Below are 25,159 nucleotides of genomic sequence, written 5' to 3' on the forward strand. Positions count from 1 at the left end.
TATGCTTTTTTAAAATGTATTAACCACAATCCCTGCAGTCAAAATACATTTTAAACAACTGAAAGCAGCTGACCCTTTTCGGGATTCAACATCCTTGCCGCAGGGATAGTTGTAGATCTACATTTAGCTGATTATGAAGAAGTCATCAGAACTCTGATTGTAACAACCGTTAATGTGTAATCTTCCAGTAATGTAATAATCCTCAAGAATGTATTTGTTGCCTATATTTAGGGTTTGTGTTTTACGGGTTTTATTAATTGTATTTTTTGGTGCTTATTTTTAGCTATTTTAAAGTTTTATATGAATCTTTTTTTTTTCGGGGCTTTCGTTTTTGATATACTGTTTGAAATTAGTGTTTTTTTCGGTTACTTTCCAAAATGCTTGAGCGTTTGTTTGGTTTTTTCTTTGTTTTTTTTGTTTTGTTTTTGTTCTATCAAAATATGTATAGTAGTAACTCGACAGTACTTGCACACTTCCGCAACCAAATCCCTGTGGTCACGGGCACATTCTTGTGGGGTTTTTGTGTGTAGGCATTTTTGTACATTTCGCCACAATTCTGTTTTAAATTCTCCGTATATTAACTGTAATACAGCTTTAAATGTTGTTATATTTGTGATAATACTGTAGGTCTGGAATGAAACAATATCTTATATGGATATACGCTGTTTTTTTGTGAAAACCTTTTTTTTTCAGAGCTGTACCCGACACAATTACAACAGTACCTTAAAAGTAGAAACAACGTTTTTACATTAATAACACTGTGTAACAATTTTTTTTTTTTTTTTGGTTCCTGGGTAGTAAGTGTTATTTCCTAATTGCTTATGCATCAAAAGTATAGAAAATGGCTATTATTCCCCACAAACTTTGCTTTTGTGACCAGGACAGTGATATTTTGAAATGTACCTATTTTCCAGAACATTCCAGATAGATTACTTGGAGTAACTTCTAGAACTTTCTAGAACTTTCCAGTAATATAAATAGTAGTATAAATACAGGGGCCTTAAGCCTAGCAGTTCAGTTTAGTTCCAGCTGCCTAAGTGGATACACATCTGCATTTTTCTGAGATGGCATCAAGGTCATAGGAGACTTCAAAATGGTGGCATTCCTGATGGGTCTCCAAGGCAGTTTTACCAAGTTTCCCTGCTATCTTTGCCTTTGGGACAGCAGGGACACCAAGGCGCACTACCAAAGGGGGGACTGGCCACAGCGGACCAAGTTCTCTGTGGGGAGGAACAACGTCAAGTGGGAGCCACTGGTGGACCCCCGGAAGGTGCTGATGCCACCACTGCACATCAAATTGGGCCTTATGAAACAATTTGTCAGAGCTCTAGATAAGGAGTCGGCAGCCTTCAAGTACCTTCAAGACTTCTTCCCTAAGCTGTCTGAGGCAAAGGTCAAAGCTGGTGTCTTTGTCGGGCCAAAGATAAAGAAGATCCTGGAGTGCAATGAATTCCCCAAGAAGCTCAGTAGTAAGGAGAAAGCGGCTTGGAACAGCTTTGTCGCAGTGGTTCGGGGCTTCCTGGGCAATCACGAGGCCGAAAACTATGTGGAGCTGGTTGAGACTCTGGTGAAGAACTACGGCACAATGGGCTGTAGGATGTCCCTCAAAGTCCATATCCTTGATGCTCATCTTGATAAATTCAAGGAGAACATGGGAGCGTACTCGGAGGAGCAAGGCGAGCGCTTCCACCAGGATATACTGGACTTTGAACGCCGCTACCAAGGACAGTATAACGAGAACATGATGGGAGACTACATTTGGGGGCTGATTCATGAAAGTGATTTACAGTATAATCGTAAATCTCGAAAAACTACTCACTTCTAAATCTTTCGTAGTCATTTTTGTATTACTTTAGTATAAATACATGTTAATTTGGATTCATATGTTGTTTTTTTCTGACTTTATGTGAACGAAAAGACACAAATTCGCCTGTTTTCTCATTGGAAATAGGTAAATTTCAAAATATCACTGTCCTGGTCACAAAAGCAAAGTCTGTGGGGAATAATAGCCATTTTCTATACTTTTGAGGCATAAGCAATTAGGAAATAACACTTACTACCTAACAAAAATTGTGTTACATAGTGTAATTAATAATACTGCTTCTTTAAATCGTAGATGAGCCCCGCCCATAAATGCATGACGCACTAAGCCCAGCACAGGAAGAATGTTCGACTCTAAAAGATAACTTTTCTCTTTGTGGTATGTGTTTTCTGTGTGTTTAACGTTGAGTGTTTAGTTTAGGAACGTCCAGCTGCATTTTATTTTGTCATGCAATAAGGTGTGTGTGTGCTACTCGGTTGGGGGAAATGTTTTAACAAACAGTTTGACTTAGTTCCTGTTTATATATGCCATTTGAAATCGTACTGGCTAGTTGAGTGACGTTGCTGAAATGTATTGAGTTTTGTTGATTATTTAATAATAACATGCACATCGTGCACAGGAGTAGGGGTCAGGGCTAGTAGGTGACGCAATCAAGCATGAATCCATAAGCCCGATACCAGCTTCTGCAGGGTTGCGGCTCTTGCAGCGGTATCGGCGCTATGCTTCAGGTCCGGGGATCGCCTTCCACCTCCGCCTGTGAGAAACACCGCCCGACTCAGGCCCTGAGTGAACAGCGGTTCGGATATTGTGTGAGTGTGGGCGAAAACTGCTTTAAAAAATACATCTCTTTTAGAAGTTGCTTATTTTCGTATAAAAGGATGAGTACAACTATATTAGTTTGATGATAGAGAGCAGCTTGTACGATATTGTATTTGCTCTTATCACGACTGAAGTCATTGTATTTTGTATCTTGCTCTTAATTGTAATTCTTGATATGTATTTTATTGTATACAACTGTAAGTCGCCCTGGGTAATGGCGTCTGCTAAGATTAATAATAATTGTATGTTATGTCTGGTATAGACTTTAGTAAAGTTGTTTTTAAATAATTTTCATTTGTCTGGGTGTGTGTATGCGTCTGTGAGATATATATACACACAGTACCAGTCAAAAGTTTGAGTACACTTGCTGGAAACTAGGTTTTTTTCATAATTGACAATGTTTTACATCATATACGTTTCTGTAAATATTTGAAAATGAAAACACATGTTACAATATACAAAACATAAGGAGTATCAAACAATGTTCAAGAAAAATGAAAATTGTCTCTAAATCTTGGATTCCTCAAAATAGCCACCCTTTGCCTTAATAACAGCCTCACAAACACGAGGCATTCGGTTAACAAGTTTCAGCAGGAAATCACCCGACATGTCTTCCCAGCTCTTCTGCAGCAATTCCCAGAGATGTAGGGCACTTGTGGGTAGCTTTGCTTTGACTCTTCTGTCCAGTTTGTCCCATACAAGTTCTATGGGATTGAGGTCTGGAGACTGGGCAAGCCAGGTCATTAGATTGAGTTGTCCTTCACTTTCCTTCTTCACAAGATAGATGTTGTACAACTTTGATGTGTGTTTCGGGTCATTATCTTGCTGAAGAAAGAAGGACTGCCCAACTAGCTGTAATCCTGATGGAATGGCATGCCTCTGAAGTATGCTATGATAGCCATGCTGGTTGAGCTTGCCATGGACTTGGTAAAGATCACCAACTCTGTCACCAGCAAAGTAACCCCAGACCACAACACTGCCACCTCCATACTTGACAGTGGGAACCACACATGCAGAACTCATGCGCTCACCCTCTCTGCATCTTACAAATACTCGGTGGTTGGACCCAAATATTTCAAATTTTGACTCATCGGTCCATAAGACTGACTTCCACTCCTCAAACGTCCAGTTTCTGTGTTTTTTGGCCCAGGCAAGCCATTTCCTTTTATTCTGCACTCTTAACAATGGTTTCTTTGCAGCAGTTCTTCCAGCTTCACACAATCTCCTCTGAACAGTTGATGTTGAAACATCTGTACTTCTAGTAGCATTTAGCTGAGCTTGTATTTCAGGGGCAGTTAATCACCGGTTTTGCAGACTTGTGACTCGAATGAACTTGTTCTGAGGTCACCCTTGGCCTGCCTGACCTTGTTCGGTCCTCATGAGTGTCAGTTTCTTCAAATCGTATGATGGTCTTGGCCACAGCAGTTACAGACACTTGCAAAGTTCTTGCGATTTGTCTTAAAGATTGTCCTTCATTTCTTAAAGTAATTACAGACTGTCTTTTTTCTTTGCTTAACTGAGCGTATTTTGCCATTTTCTGCTCCCTTACATTCAGGAATGACAACTTGTGCCTATGCTACATATATTTATAGTAATCATGGACCCTTACCTGTTAACAATAATTGGTGACAAAAGGTTAATAAGGTAACATGCTAGTTAACTCGGAGAACATCTAACAAAGACACTTTTATACTTAGGCCAGTGTTCTAACACCATGTTATACACATTTCAGACTTTTAACTGACTTGGGCTTCAGACTGAAATCCCCTTGCTTTGTGTGAGCATTTCATTGAAATTGACAAGATTTACATTTTCATTTAAAAATAAAAGTTTTGAATGCAATTCACTTATGATTATCAGCTTATATAAGTACACGTATCATATAATGAAATATTAAGTGTTTATAGACAAGTTTATACAGTTAAAAACATAGATAATCATGGAAAACCTGGTTTCAAGCAGGTGTACTCAAACTTTTGACTGGTACTGTGTATATATATATATATATATATATATATATATATATATGAAACCCCTTACCAGGTAACCCCAGGTACCAGATTTTGAAAATAATAATGTTTTCAAAACTGTAATTGCTATAAAATGTTAACATATGATGAATAAAACACAACACAACATTAACCCTTTATGCTCCTGTGTACTACATACCCATGTTCAATATAGAGATAAAAACATGTTTTTTTAAAAAACAAAAACGCTGCTAATAATGCTTATAATAATCAATAAACAGTAATTATCAAATAAAAATCAAATATCAAAACGTGTGCCATCATCGACTTGCTCTGTGCCATTTATTGAAATGTTCAATACAACAGAACCCAGGGTTTTTCTTCGCAACCACTGCACATTTTTCTTGTGTCCTTTCTTTTGTTTTCATTTTCGTAGCAGACCCTGTACCTTTTTTACGGTGTCTGCTTCCCTTGTGTTGGAGGGATAGTCACAAGTGCGTGTACAGGGCTACTTTGCGCAGGCATTGTGATGGATCTGGCTGCCGCAGTCGCCTGCTTTATTGCCTTGTACCCAGTACTGTGTTTTGATAGTATTTCATCACAGCACTGCCATTTCAAACCAAACAGCTTCCTGTTTGCAGCTGGCTTACCTGTAAAGTAGCTGCATGCTCTTTTGTTTGTACAGTTTGCACTGTTCTTGGCTCCACATCCTCTTCATCATCATCGCTGAGTGATAAGTCAGAATCACTGTCGCTGGTATCGAAATCCTCCGAACCAACTTCACTCCCGTTGTCGCCCTCCATGTAAGTTGCTATGTTTAGCTTTCGCTAAAAACTATATAAACTACAACTAAACAAGTAAAACTAATAATAAAACAAAAAAATATAATTTAAAACACTATCTATACTTGTGAAAGTTGAATGGCTTCCCGCAATATATCTCAGTCTTCTAAACGCCCACAGCTAGATTGGAATCACTACATGACACGCAATTGGATACAAGTGTCACCTGACCCTCCCCCGACTTTCATTGCACATTCCACAGTACTAGCACTGCTTTAGAGAATGAAACCTGAAACGCTAGACTGAGAAACTGATCATAGAATAGAATGGGAAACTTGACGTACGCACGTACGGCATGCTACTGTAAGTGGGTTTTCATTTGACGTACATCATGGTGTTGAAGTGGTTAAACACATAGAGGCACTATGACTAGATCCACAGCACTGATGATGTGATGGACACAGATGAAACACTCCAAGTTCCACTTTAGAACCAACTAGTCATTTTATGCCACATTTCCATCTGCACCATGAAAGCAGTCTCTAAAACCATGTTGTTCCAAAAGGAAACTGGGGCTGCTGCTGGTTCAATCGACAATCCAGTCTACAACCAAACATTAAAGGCAAGGACCATCTGTATGTATCACATTTTTGTATAATTGCTATTTATAAATGAATTCACCAACCGCCAATATTCTGCTGACAGAATATTGGCCTACATATATATATTTTTTCAGTCAGAGATTTAAAACGCACCTGTGTTGTCCTTCGCATTTGGTAACTTCCACCATCGGCATGAGATGGAGAGGTGTGCCATCCCACGATTCTAACTGGGGCTGACAGAGTCCCAATTGAAATCGATTTGATCTTGATTTGCTGCTGATGGATTATTTCTAATCACTTTCAAGTCAGTCCCAGTGGTAGATGGAAACATGGCTTTATTTTATTGTTCTAAGATATTAGTGTATATTTATCACAGTCTATATGTATTCATGTTATGTTCCTATTTAGTCAGGAAAGGCCTTTTTACAACAATGGACAACCTGGATTGCGCAATCTGTCTGGATCTGTACAAGATTCCTGTCACCATCCCTTGCGGACACAACTTTTGTATGAACTGTATTTCTGAGCACTGGGATAAGGATATCAAAGAAGAGAAGGAGAGTTCCTGCCCACAATGCCGTCGAAGCTTCCCGTCGAGGCCCGAGCTAAAGAAGAACATCGACTTGTCTGACTTGGTGGACAAGAAGCGGAAAGAAGACAGTGTGAAAAGCCCGGGGCCTCCTAGTGTTAGCAGAGCAGCAGCAGGGCTGTGCAGTCGTCATGGCAAAGCAATGGAGCTCTACTGCGAGGTTGATAAGATGTGCATCTGCTGTGCTTGCATCATCAAGGAATGCAGCACACACAAGAAGGTCCTGGTGGAGGACGAGAGAAAAGATAGAGAGGTAAAGTACATGCATGGGAAAGATAAAGATGGTAAAGAAGTTCTTCCATACATGTTTGTGTCTTATTTCAGCCCATCTTGATATTATGGGTCTATGCTTTTTTTTTTTTTTTAAACTAGTTTATCTGTAGATCTCATCATTGGCTGATCCTTTTTTTAATGGCTGTTTTTGTGCATGGGTCATTTCATGTTGAGAGTAGTTAAATAGACTTTACAAAAAGTATCTTTTTTAAATGTTTCCTACGGTTAACAAGATCATCTATGCATTGTGCCAGAATATGCTTTTTTTTTAGCTTCTCTGAAAGATCCTAAATTCTAGCACTGAACTGCCATTCAAATTGTAGGACAAGTTAGCTTTGCACGTAAGTCATATGATTTGAATGGAGTGAGGAAGACTGTATCGCCAGCACCTAGGATTCTTCAGAGAAGCTCAAAGCCAGGTAAAGACAGATTTAGAGAAATAATTTTGGAGATGCAGAACCTTGAACTATGTTCTGGAATAGTAAAATACATTTAAAAAAGACGTTTTGAAGATATATACACACACACAAAAAAAACAAAACATTGAAGTAAATACCAGCATGCACAAAATAAAAAAATAAATGTTCTTCACATGTCAGTGTTTTTGTGGATTCAAGTGGAGCATATTTAGGATACCGTTGCACTTGTGGGACAGACTTCTTAAATGATTTTGATTATTTTTTAGAGGCGATACCAAGATATTTTGTGAGCAACTCGTCCTCAGTAAGGTTATCCGGCAACTAACTCTTCATCCCCAGTTTTACTGGGATTGAGGATAAACTTATGGTCATTCCTTTTATTTTATTTTATAGGTGTAAATGTGTATTTGTACACTGGCAGACTGGAGGTGGGGCATTTGTTACACATTTTACTCCACTCAAACTGCTGTCCTACTAAATCGCGATCCATGTTCAAATACCTGTATATGGTCTCATAGGTGCAGTGCAGTTATATTTATTGACCAGTTAACATTAACCAAAAACCTTTAACACAAAATATCTGGTTTAACCCTACTAATCAAATGATTTGAATAAGCATGAGGTCCCACATGTTTAGCCATACCCACAACATAATCATTTATTACAATATAGAATGACTGGGACTGGGTGGTATATATGTTCTTCATTTTAATCCAAATCAGGGTTTCTGAATGTGATATCAGTCTTGATGCAAAATGAATGTTCTTTGCTATATGTAATAAATTCCCTGTTTTTGTAGACAAAACTGATAAAAATGAGCAAAAAAGTGGACATGCAGATTGAACTGACTGAAAAGAACATTGCAGAGTTGAAGGAAAACATTGACACAGCAAAGGTATTTTTATAATTCACTCCACATGTATCTTGATCTGCTTTGTACACAGGAGGGTAGAGTACTTCTAGCTCATAGAATTACCTTTGAATTCACCGTCACGCATGCAACATTTAAGAACATAACAAAATGTACAAACGAGCGCAGGCCGTTCAGCCCATCTGAAGCTTGTCCTGTTCCTAGTAAATAATTGATTCCCCCCTCCCCTCCCCCTCTTCACTCTGTCCTTCTCTACCCAGGAGTTGTCGGAGCACACGGCAGAGTGGTTGTCTAATAAGTTCTGCCACCTGCTACAGAATGTGAAGCAGTGCCAGGAGGCCATGGCACAGTATGTGGAGCAGGAGAAGGTGAGAGAGCTCAGCCAGGCTGAGGAGAATCTACATCAGCTTGAGGAGAGTGCAGAGACACTGAGGAAGCATCTGGAACAGACTGAGGCCCTGCTCAAAAAGCAAGATGATGTTCAATTCCTGCAGGTAATTTGGAGACATTTGGGGCTACTGCAGTATGGAGAGGAAGCTGAGAGGAAGGTAAACGCAATACTGATTTTGAAAGAAGGTTTTGTATAATTCTTTTTTGTTTATTTACATATTACTCTGTTATTTGGTTCTAGTTTTGTAAAGTTAATATCTGTTTTATCTCTTTCATAAAAAAGAAAAACAGGAGTTAATTAAAGACCTGAGAAATGCTTTGAAAATATGTCCGATGTCTAATATTCTTTCGCTGTGCTATTTGTTTTCTTTTCAGAGTAATTATTGTTTATTTTGGATGTTAATTAACCGTCATGAACTTCCAATGTAGTCTGACACAGGCCTTACTTTGTTAAAACTTGTAAGCCTTGACCACAGCAATATTTCAAACACATTCTTGCTTTTCAATCCTTTGCACATAAAACCCAGAAACTTTGACCTGATTATTTCCATAACACAGGAGTCTCAGTTCATTGATGAGCCACCCTTGAAGGAAGTTCCATTGTCTGTTACCTTGGATTTAGATACCAAAGTGACTGCTGTGACTGACATAGTATCCAAGATCTCAAAACTGATTTTAGAGGATTTACGGAAAGTGACACTTGCTGCTGACATACAAGAAGTGCAAGGTATGGCAAAGCCCATTGGTACTTGAAAGCACATTATTAATATTCTCTTTCCACCTTATTAAATGTACAATTAGAATACCCATATTTTGGCATTCAAATCCTAGTTGCTGGCTCCTTTTGATTACTTGCTTATTCCAAAATAAATCAAATGATGTGGTTACTTTTCAGCTTCTAAACACCAGGTAGGGCCTGCAGAAGGTCACCATCATTTGCTTTGTCATTGGCTTCATACACGGTACACAACTGTATTCTGTGATTCTTTTGGTTAAGTTTCATCTTGGGTATTGTACAAGAAAAATAAATCATTTTTGTGCTAGTTATTTTACAAAGCTATCAAAGACTCCAATCTTAAAAATCATTGTTGTGCTTCATATTTGCAGGGTTATATCAACCTTTCATGTTAATATGAAAGCTCAGTCCTTTTAAGCTCTCGGATTAGTCTGGTTGCTGTTCTTTGGACTCTCTCATTATAAGCTTGGATTTGTACTCTACACTCCTTACTGTCTTTTATAGATTAATGTTATTTTTCTATTTGATATCCTCAGCTCTTCTTCACTCTTTCTTTCTATTGTTGCAGACTCTCCAAAGGAAAAGCGGTGCACTGAAGACATCTCTGCTGTCTCCACCAAGTCTCCCATTGGAGAATGCTATCAAGCACGTAAGTGTTTGTGTAAAATAGCTATGACACGGCGGTGATTTACTTTTGATCCAGCCACACTAGTAATTAGCAGGTCCTTTACCAGCTTAATTAGAGGATGTGGTTATATGTGAGCCACTAAAAATGACACATGCTTTACTATGCATTTTTCTTGTTTTGCAGAATACCGCCCCCTTTCTTTTGACCCCCACACAGCCCACAAGTACATCAGGCTATCATGTGAGAACCGCAAAGCAGAACACATTTCAATGGGGGTGCAGAAAGTCCCTGCACACGAGGCCCGTTTCGAGGGCAGTTGCTGGCAGGTGCTGTGTGCGGAGGGGCTGGAGGGCGGGAAACACTACTGGGAGGTAGATGTCTCCCATCCGTGGGTCTACCTGGGGGTGGCCTACAGCTCCATCAAGAGGAAGGAGAAGGACAAACAGTGTTATCTGGGTATGAACAAAGAGTCCTGGAGCCTGCAGCTTAATAAAGGCTGCTGCTTTGCATTGCATGGTGGTAAAGAAGAACGGCTGGGGGAGCATGACTACAAGAGAATAGGCCTCTTTCTGGACTTCCCGGCAGGCATCCTAATATTCTACGGGGTGGGGAGCAAACTGAACCACCTTCACACGTTTCACACCACCTTCAGCCAGCCGCTCTACCCAGCCTTCTGGATCGGGGAGGGTGTGAGTGTCACACTCTTATAACAGGCAGCATGGGAACTGTTTCTTCTAGTTTGTGATTTACACTGCAACGTCTATTAACAGGATTTTTTAAGATTAATTATACAGCATATCTGCTTGCAATCACAAATAAAATATCTTTACTTGTTCTAGCTATCCGCATGTTCTGACTACTGCTGCAGGTACCATGAATGCTGTACCATTGCCCTCTCGTATGCATGCAAACTGACATTTCGGTGGGATAGAAACCCAGATGGCTCCATTAAAACATCAGAATCGAAAACATTTCTTTCGTTCTTAAATCCTTGTGTGGATGCTTGAATGCAATCAAATTCAAATACAGACCAGACCTTGTAGAAAAAAGAAAACTGACAAAATCAGCAGTGTGGAGTAGTGGTTAGGGCTCTGGACTCTTGACCGGAGGGTCGTGGGTTCAATCCCCGGTGGGAGACACTGCTGCTGTACCCTTGAGCAAGATACTTTACCTAGATTGCTCCAGTAAAAACCCAACTGTATAAATGGGTAATTATATGTAAAAATAATGTGATATCTTGTAAGTCGCCCTGGATAAGGGCGTCTGCTAAGAAATACATAATATATATATATATATATATATATATATATATATATATATATATATATATATATATTACGTTAATACGGTCAGTAATTGATTATGGGTGTCAAGCATATGGAATGGCAACAAAATCCTTGAAAGAGAAAATTGATAAGATTCAATATCAGGCATTGAGGTATGTACAGGTGCTTTTAAAACATCTCCAATGAATGTGTTACAAGTGGAAACTGGTGAGTTGCCATTAGATCTGAGAAGACAGATTGGGAATAAATTACTGGATATATCTTAGTATGCTGGTTAACCATCCAACAAAGCAAGTACTGAATGAGTGTTGGGAATGTTATACTGGGGAGAAGCAATTAAATACATCTGATAGAAGGATTACAGAAATAGTAGAGCAGTTTAAAATAAATGAAATTAAAATGACGAATGATAACTGTATGTCGATTATACCACCATTGCAGCTAATAGAGCCGAAGAATTAATTTTAAGAGAAACATTACAAGGGGTGGAAGATAAAACAACAGCGAAGAGGCTAGTAGAGGGGTATGTCGAAAAAAATGAGGAATACATATACACATGTATACGGATGGGGAAAAGTATATTGATAGTGGAAGAGAGTCATCAAGTTTCTCTATGACAGCATTTGATGTGGGAAAATCAGTCAGATTGTCTGATCAATTATCGGTGTTTACTGCAGAAATGATTCCCATACTATCAACTATGGAATGGATAAAAGGGAGACATTGTTTTAGCATTTGTCCAGTGGTTGATAAGAAGATACACTGAAGGTGTAAAAATACAATAGAGGAAATAATCTGGAGTAGAATTAGAATAGGACACTGTGCCATTAATAAATTCCTTAATATCATAGGCAAGCATGACAGTGGAGCTTCTGACCAGTACAAGACAACAGAATCCATGGAACATTGTTTTTGTAATTGTACACAATATATTCCACAGAGAAGCAAGATGATGTATTATTGTATTACTTGTACTGTAACGCTTGAAATGTTTTTGCTTACGATTGTAAGTCGCCCTGGATAAGGGCGTCTGCTAAGAAATAAATAATAATAATAATAATAATGATGAGGAAATCGAGACAGGAAGGCTTGACAAGTTCTGTATACGCAGACTTTTTAAAACATATAGCATATTCAACAAAAACACAGTTATTAAGTACATGAAGGATACAGGGTGATACAACTCCATTTAGAAGTAAAATAAATGTTTATGTTCTGTTTTATGACCAGTAGTTGGCAGCAATGAGTCAGTGATTTGAGCAGCCACCCTTTAATTACAGAAGTGTTTCTAATAAACGCGCCCAACACAAGCTCACGGTGCGGGGAAAAATCGGGAAGGGGCGGGGCACGTTACGCGGCGTCACAGCGATGGTTCCAGTAGTCGGAAGTGCAGAGAGACTGCAGAATTGTAATACAGCGATAGGCCTGGAAAAATTGGAGAAAATAGGAAATACATTAAAATAAAGCTAAATCACTGTGAACATTGGTATTATTAATCACTAGCGGCGCCATGGCGCTCAATAAAAACAATTCTGAGTGCGGTGGTGTTATTATCAACAACAGTGAAAGGTGAGTAAGGAGGTACTGTGTTGGAGGTACTGTGTTATAGGCAGCTTATGTAACCTGGTCTTCTGTTTAGGTGTAAAATAGACTAGTCTGTTTTCTAGAAATATTGTATTTACCATAAAATAAGTACAGATACACAACAACAGGTAGGCTGTAGGCTTCAAAAATGGATACTTGATATTATAGACACCACTAGTGTTAGTTGTGTAGCCTACAGTAATTTATTTGGTCAAGATAATTAAAATGTCGTTATACAGTAGAAAGCAAACCTTTTAAAAAAGGAAAATATCATCAATGCAAATTGAACTTGTTTATACAATAAATAAACTGGACAAACACGTAGTCGTGTGGGTTCTTATTTGAAGGACCCACAGGACCTGTTTTGGTTCCCAGTAGTATTTGAGAATGTTAAGACGCTTTCAGTTTGTACATAATAAACGACAGCAATTTCTCCAATGGGAAATCTCTGAGGAAACCCCGTTAAATTTAATCGTGTGACATTTTTTAATTAAGATGTCTTTGATCTCGAGGTTTCGGGAAGAAAATGACTGTTGGCGAGACTGGTAATTTAAGTAGTGTTAAATGTTTTTGTGAGTATTCTTGAAGATTGCCAGTTAGCTGATATAGAACAGACAGTATTGCACGAAGTGCTAGTCATGGTTCTGATTTGAACATATGCGGAGTCTTAATCATTCTGTGGTTATTTTTTTCTTGCGACAATACATTTTTCAACACAATCGTGATTGTTTTCATATTTTGTATTCACATATTATAGGGTATAAATAATTTTGATAATAATTATTAAACTCTGGAGAGTTTAACAGCAAGATTTGTCTGAAGATACCTACAGTAGGTCACATTACCAGCTGCACAAGGCTGACGTTCTGTGTGAAAGCTGATAAATGATTTCTTCTCCTTTCTCACAGCATCTTGATGACATACGACCATGTGGAGCTGACCTTCTGTGAATCTGAAAACATGCCTGAAGCTTTCAAAGGGACCAAGAAAGGGACTGTTTACATGACCCCTTACAGGGTGAGTGAAAAAACAGCATATCTGTGGTAAATATATTGTAGCGTGGGAGCACATGCATGTGTCATACTTATTACTCACAGTACTTAAAATTAAGATCCAGATTTATACATAGTCTTAAGGGATCTCGGCATGTGTGTTTGGTGACCTTATGAATGGTCAGTTAAGCTCATCAAACCCATTAGGTTAGACAAATGTATTAAGACTGAAAACAACAATTTACTAAGCTGCTATTAACAATAGTTTAATCTTTGGATTTGTATGTAGCCAGGGAAAGTTCCTGTAGTAACCTATGAAGAAGATGTGGCCTGCAGAGTTGAAAGGTCATCACATCATGTGATTTCTTTAGATAAGGAAGATCTTGGGGTGAAAAAAAGAAATAGTTATATCTGAAGCTACTTACCCTGTTTGTGGGTTCATATCGTTATATTCACTTTTAAATTCAGGCTTGCAAAGCCATGTAAAGGACAATTTTCCATAGTGTAAGTGGCTGCTGATAATGTATTCAAATAAATAACAGTAAAATACACCACAATACAATACTGTTCATTTTGGAAGTTGATTTTCAGATTTTTATGTTGATTTTAGTAGGGGTGAGTTTACAGTACTTGAATATCTCATCTGTTTTCCTTAATACCGTTTGATTAGGCCTAATTTGTAAAGCAATTGTTACTTTGTTTCTTGCCCTTAGTACATATTTTGAGTATTTGTCACAGACTGTTATTCATGCCAAAATTGGATACAGTTATTTATTTATTTTTTCCTGGTGAACATTCATGATTAAAAGTTTGAAAAAGAAAAGTAATTCCTTAGTTAATTTCCCTATGATGTGTGAATAAAAAAAAAAAAAATCCTGTGATATGGACAATACAGGATACAGTATAGAATTTTAGTGTAGGTTTACAGTGGCTCTCAAAAGTATTCAACCCCTTGGACTTTTCCACATTTTATTGTTACAACATGGAATCAAAATGGATTTAATTAGGAGATTTTGCCACTGATCAACACAAAAAAAGTCCATAATGTCATAGTGAAAAATCAAATCTACAAATTGTTCTAAATTAATTACAAATACAAAACAGAAAATAATTGATTGCATAAGTATTCACCCCCTTGAGTCAATATTTGGTAGAGGCACCTTTGGCAGCAATTACAGCCATGAGTCTATTTGGATAAGTCTCTACCAGCTTTGCACATCAGGACACTGCAATTTTTGCCCATTCTTATTTGCAAAATTGCTCAAGCTCCGATAAGTTGGATGGGGACCTTTGGTGAACAGCAATTTTCAACTCTTTCCACATATTCTCAATTGGATTGAGGTCCGGGTTTTGACTGGGCCACTCCAGGACATTGACCTTTTGTTTTTAAGCCACTTCAGTGTGGCTTTGGCTGTATGTTTGGGGTCATTGGCCTGCTGGAAGATGATCTTCTCCCAGATCTTCTCCCAAGTCCCAGGTCTCTTGCAGACTTCAGCAGGTTTTCCTCCAGGATTTCTCTGTACTTTGCTGCATCCATTTTGCCCTCTATCTTCACAAGCTTTCCAGGCCCTGACGCAGAGAAGCATCCCCATAGCATGATGCTGCCTCCACCATGCTTCACGGTAGGGATGGTGTTCTCAGGATGATGTGCGGTGTTAGGCTTGCGCCAAACATAGCGCTTAGCGTTGAGGCCAAAAAGCTCTATTTTGGTCTCATCAGACAATAGAATCTTCTTCCACTTGGTCTCAGAGTCTCCCACATGCCTTCTGGCAAACTCTAGCCGATGTGAGTTTTTTTTCAATAGTGGCTTTCTTTTTGCTACTCTCCCATAAAGGCCAGTTTTGTGAAGCACCCAGGCTATTGTTGCCGTATGCACAGTGTCTCCCAGCTCAGTCGTGGAAGACTGTAACTCCTTTAGAGTTGCCATAAGCCTCTTGGTGGCCTCCCTGACTAGTGCCCTTCTTGCCTGGATACTCAGTTTTTGAGGACGGCCTGTTCTAGACAGATTCACAGTTGTGCCATATTCTCTCCATTTCTTAATAATGGACTTTACTGTGCTCCGGGGGATATTCAGTGCCTTGGAAATATTCTTATATCCTACCCCTGATTGGTGCTTTTGAAGAACCTTATTCCGGATTTGCTTTGAATGTTCCTTTGTCTTCATAATGTAGTTTTTATTAGGAAATGTACTAACCAACTGTGGGACCTCCCAGAGACAGATGTATTTAACCTGAAATCATGTGAAACACCTTAATTGCACACAGGTGGACTCCAACTAATTATGTGACTTCTAAAGACAATTGGTTGCAACAGAGCTTATTTGGGTGTGTCATAGCAAAGGGGGTGAATACTTATGCAATCAATTATTTTCTGTTTTGTATTTGTAATTAATTTAGAACAGTTTGTAGATTTTATTTTTCACTTTGACATTATGGACTTTTTTTGTGTTGATCAGTGGCAAAAACTCCTAATTAAATCCATTTTGATTCCATGTTGTAACACAATAAAAATGTGGAAAAGTCCAAGGGGGGTGAATACTTTTGAGAGCCACTGTAAGTGTAAGTAGTCAAAAGCTGTTATTGCAGGTTGCAATTCGCAACACAATGATTTTTTCCTTGCAGGTCATTTTCCTGAGCAAAGGCAGAGACCCCATGCATTCCTTCATGATGCCCTTCTACCTGATGAAAGGCTGTGAGGTGAAGCAGCCAGTGTTTGGAGCAAATTACATCAAAGGGGCTGTGAGCGCAGAGCCTGCAGGTATGCCAGCAACGCCGTGAGGCAGCATGCTGTGTTGTTTGCAGTCCTGCAGTATATCTTTAACATAATGAACTATAAACGATTCATATTTGCAGTGTTATGAAAAACTCCTAGGGCAAAATTTAACTATAACCTTTGCTTTGACCTGTGACAGAAGATGGCTTTTTGTTATGACTCATTAGTAAACTTCTTCAACAGCATTGGAAAATCAGCCAGTTTTTTTTCACATATGGTATTAACGCACAAATAGGCACCTAGTTTTTCTTTTGATTTCATATATTAAGCATTTCTGTCTCTGTCTGTTATACAGTAAGCACTCCCATGGCCTAAAAACTAAGATTTATGCATGAATATTATTTTACAACACCGTGGTATGTTCTGGTAGTAAAACTGATTAAAGATCATATTAAAGCCTTGCTGGTGGATTTCTTTATTTAGTCACCCAAATTCAAAAAGCACTGTTAAAATTCAAGGCAGCTATACATTTAGTAGCTGGTGCCTCTCATATGATCAGCTTATTGTACACCTTTTCATGGTCATCATATAGACAAGCCCAGGTTCTGTTCTTTAAGTTCTGCACTAACCTTCCTCTCAGTTTCCAGTGCAGGGATGGATGATTCAGGTGATTTCAGGTTTATGAAGAGGTTTGTTGTTCACACATTGCATTTCTATTTTTTTAAGGAGGATGGGAGGGCTCTGCTACCTTTAAATTAATCTTCTCAGCAGGGGGTGCTATTGAGTTTGGACAGTACATGCTGCAAGTGGCATCACAAGGTATGTTTTTGTAAGTCATATTTGGGCTGGATGTATTCATCTGGGCGTAGAGTTATGTTACAGGAAAATGTAAAGCCCCTTTTCCTCAGCATTTTCTTTTTACTTACAGTTTCACTGTTAATAGAATATAATGCAAATTCTGTATTTTCATTAGCATCCAATGTGAATCACCTGTGTTTCCATGTCCCCTATGGTTGAATTGCTTATTTCTCTGGGACTATTTGTTTCATAACTTCTTAGTTTTTGCAGTCCCTTTTAATATATCTATCAAAAAACAAATGCAGACCTACAAATAAGTTGATCAAATTTGCTGAGCAAAAGTTTGTATGATTGTATTTGATCATAGTAAAATAATTGTAACTAACAAAAAAAGTTCGATAAAATGTCACTGCCATGTACCTCCATTCATTATATACAGTAGGTCTCAGATGTGCAGTTTGGAAGGACACAGACGTTATAGCAAACATTAAATCTTGTACTACACTAAGTTAAAGAAATATCTGTTTACAAGCCATGCCTTTAGACTGGCATGCACTTGGGTCATTTCACCTGGAGAGTGAAATAGTCCACACCCCTTTACTGGCTCTTTCCTGTGAGCTGCTTCCCATATTGACTGATATGCTTTGACCCAGAAGGAAGAGAAATGGCCTAAGAAATACAAGTGTAAACAGTTAACCCAAGAATAAGGCATATCAACAAATAAAGTATGGTTGAAAGTAGAACCAGGTAACAGGGTTTAAAATTAAAATAAATTTCTTTCAAAACTGCACATGTGACACCTATGTTACTAATGGAAGTGCAAACTGGCTAAGCTATATGGAATTATTTCACTACCCAGTTGCTGATGCTGATGCTGCTGTCCTGTCTGTTTGTCCCTCAGCTTCCCGTGGCCAGGCCCCATGCGGTGCCTACATGCCTAATGGAGCCTATGCCTACCCTCCACCCCCTGCCAATGAGATGTATGCAGGCCCTCCACCAGACTACCCCTGCCACCCTCCTTCAGGTCAGTCTACTCAGGAGCAGTGCCCAATATGTTTTAAAAGAAATATGAAACAAACTGCTAACACTTTAACTTTCTGTACAACTTTCTTCTTAAACGATAAGAACAATATTTCTTACCAGTATGTGACTAAACTAAAGGTCTTCTTGCCAGCACAGAGACTTTCTTCTTAAACAATTAGAACAATATTTCTTACCAGTATGTGACTAAACTAAAGGTCTTCTTGCAAGCTCAGAGAGAAGAAAATCTCTATGTAACTTGCCCACATTGGGAAACTGTTGGTTAATATCTGCAGACAGAATTTTGCAGAAATGTGTTCATATATGTTTTTCAGAAAATGATATTGTTTTCTGTTTTCTCTTGCCTTTTAATAGTACAGTACATTCTGTAGTCTTCTATACAAAAAAAGGTGAAAGAAGGGTACAACCAAGCGAAATGCTAGAGACTAGAAAGTTACTAACTTACATGTTTAATTTGCAACACAACACAACAGCTACAAATAGCCAAGCTTTTTGCAATTAGGACCTTTTTTTAAGGACTAGTAGGTATTGTCACGTATTGAGACCAGTGTGGTGTCTGTTCACAGCTGGTTTTTACCCTGCACCCCCGACTATGGATGGAAATATGCCCTACATGCCCCCACCCCCCTACTCTGGACCACTGGAACAGCCCCCACTGAATGCAAGCCTCCCCAACACTACAGCAGGTAATCCCACACACTTAATTAATGAGCATGAGTGTGTTCAGCTAGACATTAACCCATAAAAGCCATTCTTATTAATTGGGCAACAACAGCCATTACTAAGATAATTGAGGGGAGCTTATGTGTTTTGGAAAGTCTAGTGCTGCTTCTTTAACTGCTAATAGGACTTCTTGGCTCCCGAGGATGAAGAATAAACCGTTTCAGAAACTGGCTTCTCATTGCACAATTCTCTAGGTTTGATCATCTGCACAGATATTTATACCCTCCCTTATCATTAGCCCCTCCCCAGGACTACACCTTAAAGTATAGTCTTATAAATGTTACAATATCTGCATTAACTGATTCACACTTATTAAAATGTTAGGGTAATTTCCCTTGGTTTAAACATTATATACCCACTCTCACCAGTTAAGCATAGTATTGTTAAAACCCAACCAAAAGCTATATTTCCCCCCACATTAACTATTATTAAGCGTGCTCATGGCTATAATAAAGCCTGATGTCAAGATGGCGGTGCCCAGAGCTACACCAGCTTGCCGGTATGTTCGCATTTATCAAAACACGAAATGCATTTAAAAAATATTAGTAATTTGTTATTATTGTACATTTAGGCTACATACACACACAGGCTAAATGCGGTTGTGAGTTCACCTTTTGCTTTTAATACTGTTTGTATACACACACAGTTCAGTTACAAAGGGCAGAGACAACCACACTAGTTAATCCTGTTCGGAACAAGTATCGATTTAGTTTGGTTAGTTAATGCGCACTAACTGTGTGTGTGTTACAACCGCACTAACACAACCGCAGTTGGTGCTCAGTAGATTTAATGATGTCATTGTTTATTAGACATTTCTGTGTGAAACATGGCTAAAAATATATATATAGGTGCCTGATGAGTCAAGTTGATTTTATAATATTGATGAATAGTAAATTCATAACAATAGTAAATAGTGCATACATGTAATATACTTTTTTATTTCATATAAGTAGTTGTATAATATTTTGCTGTAAGAAAAAATATGTATTTTTGGTTTTACAACTTAAATAAAACAATATGGGACCATTCATATCCCCAAATGCCACTGTGTGACCGCAACTCATTTTTCCACCAATACCGAACGTCTCATCTGTGTGTTTTGGCACGCCAGGAAATGTCTCAGTAAATGACCAATACGCATATACAATTTAGACATACGTACATTTTTAATCCAGTCATTTGGAAACCACTCAAGTCGTTCCCACCAGCCTTCTGGTCAGAAGATGGCCCAAATGTTTCGATCTACAGTCATGGTCCTGCAGATCGTCGCCACTGTATTTAGCAGTGCAGAAAAAGCAAAACGGCATCTCCGCTGGTTTTGCAGAAACCAGCATAGCTGAGCTTGACAAGCTGTCAATCGATTTATGTACAGTACTTTCTTCCAAAAGTATAAACATGTGCCTCCAGGTTGTCACACAAAACCTCACGATCGGCATATAATGATGGCCCGAGTTCAGTGGTTTGTTTAAACAGGGAGTGCACTCACTTCAGTAATGAATGGTGTGTGTGTACAACAAACAACCGCAGCGAGTGCTGTTTGTAAATACGGTTGTCAAGCCAACTGCAGTGTGTATGTACATAGCCTTACAGTGTTAATCACAAACAACCAGTATTAAAAGGATTTTAGGATAATGTCCTGTTATACAATGATTTTTATACAATGTTGTCACAGTACCAACTCAAGGTGTTCTGCCCTGTACCCCAGAAACAAAGGTCACATCATGGTCCTAAACACGTTTAACATGCGGTGTTTATATTACTCTGAAGAGTTTAATTGAAATTGTCTCTGAGATATGAGGCTTGGCAGCATGACAGCTTTGTAATTTTACTACCACAGAAAGGTTCATTTATCTTAGATGATACCCACAATTGAACTTGTCTTGGAGAATAATAGATTACAGTTCTGTATCAAGTATGAAGCCACATTAGGTCTTTATCATCCGGAAACCAAACAGTCATTATATTTCAGCCATCTTAGATCACAGGATGCTGTGAGATTTTCCCAGAGGAGTTTATTATACAGGAAATACAAAGTTCTAAAAATGGCTTATGAGATGTTAGCAGTTGAAGTAGCGTCGACACCTTATTTGAAGCCATATCAGACCTTATAGAGACTGCACACTATGAGATACTGGCTTTATAAAAAGTATATCATTGACTAATATCTCTTAAGTTTGTTTCTAGAAGTATTGACCTCTACACTCACCTGAGGAGTCATGTGTCCTTTTATAGACAAAAATGTCTCATGATTCCTGCCATCATTTCTTTGCTTCAGTTCTTCAGCTACTGTTTTCAGTATACATAATTACCCATGTCCTTAATTACCCTGCTTGATCCTAAGTGTATTTGTACACTGTTATCTGCAGTGTAATAACCTGTTCTGTTTTGATGCATAATCTTTATTCCAGCTGAAGCAAAGGCAGCTGAGGCTGCATCGAGCGCCTACTGCACTCCGGCTAATCCACACAATGTCTACATGCCACAGGTGAGCAACAGCGCGCTGCTTCTACAGTATACACCACTGTGCTGCTTCCACTTTTACAACTCGGATTGCTCATTGGCAAGAGGCAAATAGTTGCACACTTTTCTTGTATGTGGGCAGGGCTGTAGAATATGAGATGCCTGCATTGAGTAAGCTAAGTCTATTTCCAAATGCAACTACACCCTTTTTATTAACCCCTTGAGGTGCACAAGGAATTGAGCGGTTGTTCAGACGGTTTCTTCTTAATCTACATTTGAGAGTAACTCGGGTATCACAAGTAAATGGACAATTTGGATGACCAGATCCAACCTGTCAGTACATTTTAAACCCTGTTTTGTGCACCTTGTTGCAAAAGTAAGAAAGTTAGCATCACTATTTATATGTTGCCTTTGCGTAACATCATGCTGATGAAACTCTGTTGTTCCTGATTCCTGTTCGGCTGTACTGTCTGCTTGTCTTTCTGACATAAAAAAAAATGGATGCACCAAAATGTTATGAATTGGGGGGTGGGGGGGGGGTTAAGGCGTTTCCTGGTACTCTGCCTTAAGTGTATGAATAGATTTTAAACAGCTGACTAAGAACTAAAATGTTTAATATTAATTTTGAAGTATTCTTTTTTTTATCACATTATTCTGCTGAAATGTGTTCAGCGCTTTGAGAGGACCTTGTCCTGAAAGGCTATAGAAGAGCAATGTTGTTGTTGTAAAAACCCTCATGTTAAACTATGAGCCACATTTCTAAGAACTGTCCCAAGTATGGACCTTTAAACAATCTGCTCTTCAGAAATGTATCGGCAGTACCACACCATACTTTCTGGCCCCAAAGTCAGTACGAGTTACGAGACTCGGCAGTTTGGATGGATCATAGCACAATGGTTAACCAATCAAGCTTGTTTTTCTGTCATACACAAGATATGTCATACCCCTGTCTTGCAAAATCAAAATGTATAAGTCCTTTTGTGCTGTTAATGTTTTTGAAAAGAGAAAGAAAGAATGAAAACTATTTTGTAGTTATATGTAGTATAATGTGAAAATGTTTTTGTGAAAGTTGAAATGGTCAGGTGGGGACCACTGGTTTACCAGGCAGTGAAGTAGCTTAATGCTCTTTGCTGTGCCACAGGGGATATTGTTTTTGTTTTAAAACCCAGAAACATCTGGTTTATTTATTTATTATTTCTATTTGTAGGACCAGCCTCCTCCATACTCCCCACCAACGGACAAGAAGAATCAGTAAACCGAAAGGACTGCTGTTCCAACAAAGCCCTTCACTCATTCTAGCATTCCTTCACCCCTCTCCCTGTTGGCTGAGCTTGGCTGAGAGGTATTCCATGGAACCCCCAATAAAGCCCTTCACTCATTCTAGCATTCATTCACCCCTCTCCCTATTGGCTGAGCATGGCTGAGAGGTATTCCATGGAACCCCCTGTCTCTGTTTAGAGTGTCCCTCACATGTCTGTTGCTGATAAGATTGTAGAGCACTTTTCATTTGTAGATCACTCTAGCATGGATTAGTTCATGGAAGAATGTGGCTGGGTTGGAGTGGATAAGTGTTCACTGATATGTCACAGTTTTAATTGTGTAATGAAATTAGGGTGTGCCGATACTTTCTGAGTAATTGCCTTTAAGAAGTATTTGTCGGCAGACTTTAAATAAATCCATTCATTTAATATGTTGATTTCAAAATAAGAAAAGCTGACCTTCCATCACTTTTACAATTGAGTACCTGTAGATGGCAATTAACTTCCACCTTGAGTGTTTTAAAGGCTGATTGGAAGCGAATTTTCCTCTCATCTGGAGCACTGACATTTTTACTGCTGTGCCAAGGCCATAAACTCACAATGAAAATATTTTGCAAAACTAGTAAATGTAACTGATTCGTCATGAAAATGTGACTTCTTTAAACCTAACTCAAGAGCTTCTGCTGTGGAAACTGGGATTTTTTTGTCGAGTTTAATCAGAGATTAAATCTTGCCCAGGACTACAATCACACAGAGATGAAGCATTTCTAAAGAAAGTGAAATAAAAAAATGATTTCATAGCAAAAGTATAAAAGAAAGGTAAATGAGTTTTAATTGGTTTTGATTACGATAGGCTCTGTATTAAATAGCACAGACAGATTGATATTCAATAATTGTGTAAATGAGGGAGATCAAGGGGCCGCATTGTTTTGTGTTGAGCAATTGACAAGTTTTATTCCATTTAATTAATACCCAACAACTTCGGATTTCTTAAAGATAATTACTTGGTAAATACAAGTATTGGGACACCCCTAAATGATATGATGAAGACAGCACAGCACCTAGGAAGGACCAGACTCATTGCCTTTTAATGGCGTGAGCTGGACCAGTTGTATTACACATTTAGCAGTTTGCACTTTAAAATGGCTATGCATTGTGTCGACTAATCCCTTCCTACAGTGTGTATCCAAAGTGGTAGAATATCTCTGTTTTAGGCACTACTATAAGGCTACTGTTTATTTAAAAAAAATATTAATTTATTAATATGAAACATATGTAGATGTATTGTATTCTAATTTGTGGATTAAATTTTAATGAGGTGGATTCCGTTTGTGTGTAACTGGCTTATTTCTTGTAATTTAAAATGAAAACAAACAAAAAAAAATTAATTGTGAAAATAAGACTAAAAACTTAGTATTGACACCCTACACTTAATATAAAATCATTCAAGAAAACATGTCAAATACAAGCATTTAGTGAACAGCCACTAATTAATTTGACAGAGACCAAAATACACAATTTCTGGAAGTTTAACAATATAAAAAATAAAAAAAAGCACCGTTCATGACAAAAGTATTGGCACCTTTACATTAAGTCTGTAAAAAAATTAATAGAATGAATTTAAAGATGTATTCATTGATTGAAAACCATTACACAGTAATAAAGTTGCATTATAATGTCAATATAACCAGCAAAATATTGTATCCAACACAGCAGATGATGGTCAAGACAAAGGAGTTGGATTCACATTTAGAAAAGAATATATATATATATATATATATATATATATATATATATATATATATATATATATAGTACTGTGCAAAAGTTTTAGGCAGGTGTGAAAAAATGCTGTAAAGTAAGAATGCTTTCAAAAATAGACATGTTAATAGTTTATATTTATCAATTAACAAAATGCAAAGTGAGTGAACAGAAGAAAAATCTACATCAAATCAATATTTGGTGTGACAACCCTTTGCCTTCAAAACAGCATCAATTCTTCTAGGTACACTTGCACACAGTTTTTGAAGGAACTCGGCAGGTAGGTTGGCCCAAACATCTTGGAGAACTAACCACAGTTCTGTGGATTTAGGCAGCTTCAGTTGCTTCTCTCTCTTCATGTAATCCCAGACAGACTCGATGATGTTGAGATCAGGGCTCTGTGGGGGCCATACCACTTCCAGGACTCCTTGTTCTTCTTTACGCTGAAGATAGTTCTTAATGACTTTCGCTGTATGTCTGGGGTCGTTGTCATGCTGCAGAATAAATTTGGGGCCAATCAGATGCCTCCCTGATGGTACTGCATGATGGATAAGTATCTGCCTGTACTTCTTAGCATTGAGGAGACCATTAATTCTGACCAAATCCCCAACTCCATTTGCAGAAATGCAGCCCCAGACTTGC

The 25,159-nt window shown here is 38.3% G+C and overlaps 2 protein-coding genes across 9 annotated transcripts; both read left to right on the top strand.

Annotated features, from left to right (window-relative positions):
* The first annotated feature begins 2,104 nt into the window (after positions 1-2,104).
* On the top strand, positions 2,105-10,735 carry LOC117423293 (E3 ubiquitin-protein ligase TRIM65-like). 8 transcript variants are annotated; one of them, XM_058989934.1, is made up of 9 exons: positions 2,109-2,200; positions 5,297-5,414; positions 5,959-6,028; positions 6,404-6,837; positions 8,076-8,171; positions 8,408-8,641; positions 9,096-9,264; positions 9,842-9,922; positions 10,085-10,735. In XM_058989934.1, the coding sequence occupies exons 4-9, from the start codon at positions 6,427-6,429 to the stop codon at positions 10,609-10,611; spliced, it is 1,518 nt and encodes a 505-aa protein (XP_058845917.1). In that variant the 5' UTR covers positions 2,109-2,200; positions 5,297-5,414; positions 5,959-6,028; positions 6,404-6,426; the 3' UTR covers positions 10,612-10,735. The 8 variants fall into 8 exon arrangements, with proteins under 8 accessions (XP_034784546.2, XP_058845917.1, XP_058845913.1 ...); XM_058989933.1 differs by having other exon boundaries at positions 2,125-2,631; XM_058989930.1 differs by lacking the exon at positions 5,959-6,028.
* Positions 10,736-12,492: 1,757 nt separating this feature from the next.
* LOC117423297 (WW domain-binding protein 2-like) lies at positions 12,493-24,079 on the top strand. The gene is made up of 8 exons (XM_034038842.3): positions 12,493-12,756; positions 13,680-13,788; positions 16,385-16,520; positions 17,202-17,294; positions 18,175-18,297; positions 18,881-19,000; positions 21,446-21,522; positions 22,705-24,079. Exons 1-8 carry the CDS (start codon positions 12,698-12,700, stop codon positions 22,750-22,752), a joined length of 765 nt encoding a protein of 254 aa, XP_033894733.2. The 5' UTR covers positions 12,493-12,697; the 3' UTR covers positions 22,753-24,079.
* The last annotated feature ends 1,080 nt before the right edge of the window (positions 24,080-25,159 follow it).

The sequence above is a fragment of the Acipenser ruthenus genome, chromosome 17, assembly GCF_902713425.1.
Source record: "Acipenser ruthenus chromosome 17, fAciRut3.2 maternal haplotype, whole genome shotgun sequence".
In the NCBI taxonomy this organism is placed as follows: Eukaryota; Metazoa; Chordata; class Actinopteri; order Acipenseriformes; family Acipenseridae; genus Acipenser; species Acipenser ruthenus.

Excerpts from the sequence above, each read along its gene's own strand:
- LOC117423293 (XM_058989928.1), top strand. The coding sequence starts at position 5,923 with ATGAAAGCAGTCTCTAAAACCATGTTGTTCCAAAAGGAAACTGGGGCT. Across the intron at positions 6,029-6,403 it reads ATTAAAGGCAAGGACCATCT|TCAGGAAAGGCCTTTTTACA; the intron begins GTATGTATCACA and ends GTTCCTATTTAG. Across the intron at positions 8,172-8,407 it reads AAAACATTGACACAGCAAAG|GAGTTGTCGGAGCACACGGC; the intron begins GTATTTTTATAA and ends TTCTCTACCCAG.
- LOC117423297 (XM_034038842.3), top strand. The coding sequence starts at position 12,698 with ATGGCGCTCAATAAAAACAATTCTGAGTGCGGTGGTGTTATTATCAAC. Across the intron at positions 16,521-17,201 it reads TGTGAGCGCAGAGCCTGCAG|GAGGATGGGAGGGCTCTGCT; the intron begins GTATGCCAGCAA and ends TATTTTTTTAAG. Across the intron at positions 21,523-22,704 it reads ACAATGTCTACATGCCACAG|GACCAGCCTCCTCCATACTC; the intron begins GTGAGCAACAGC and ends TTCTATTTGTAG.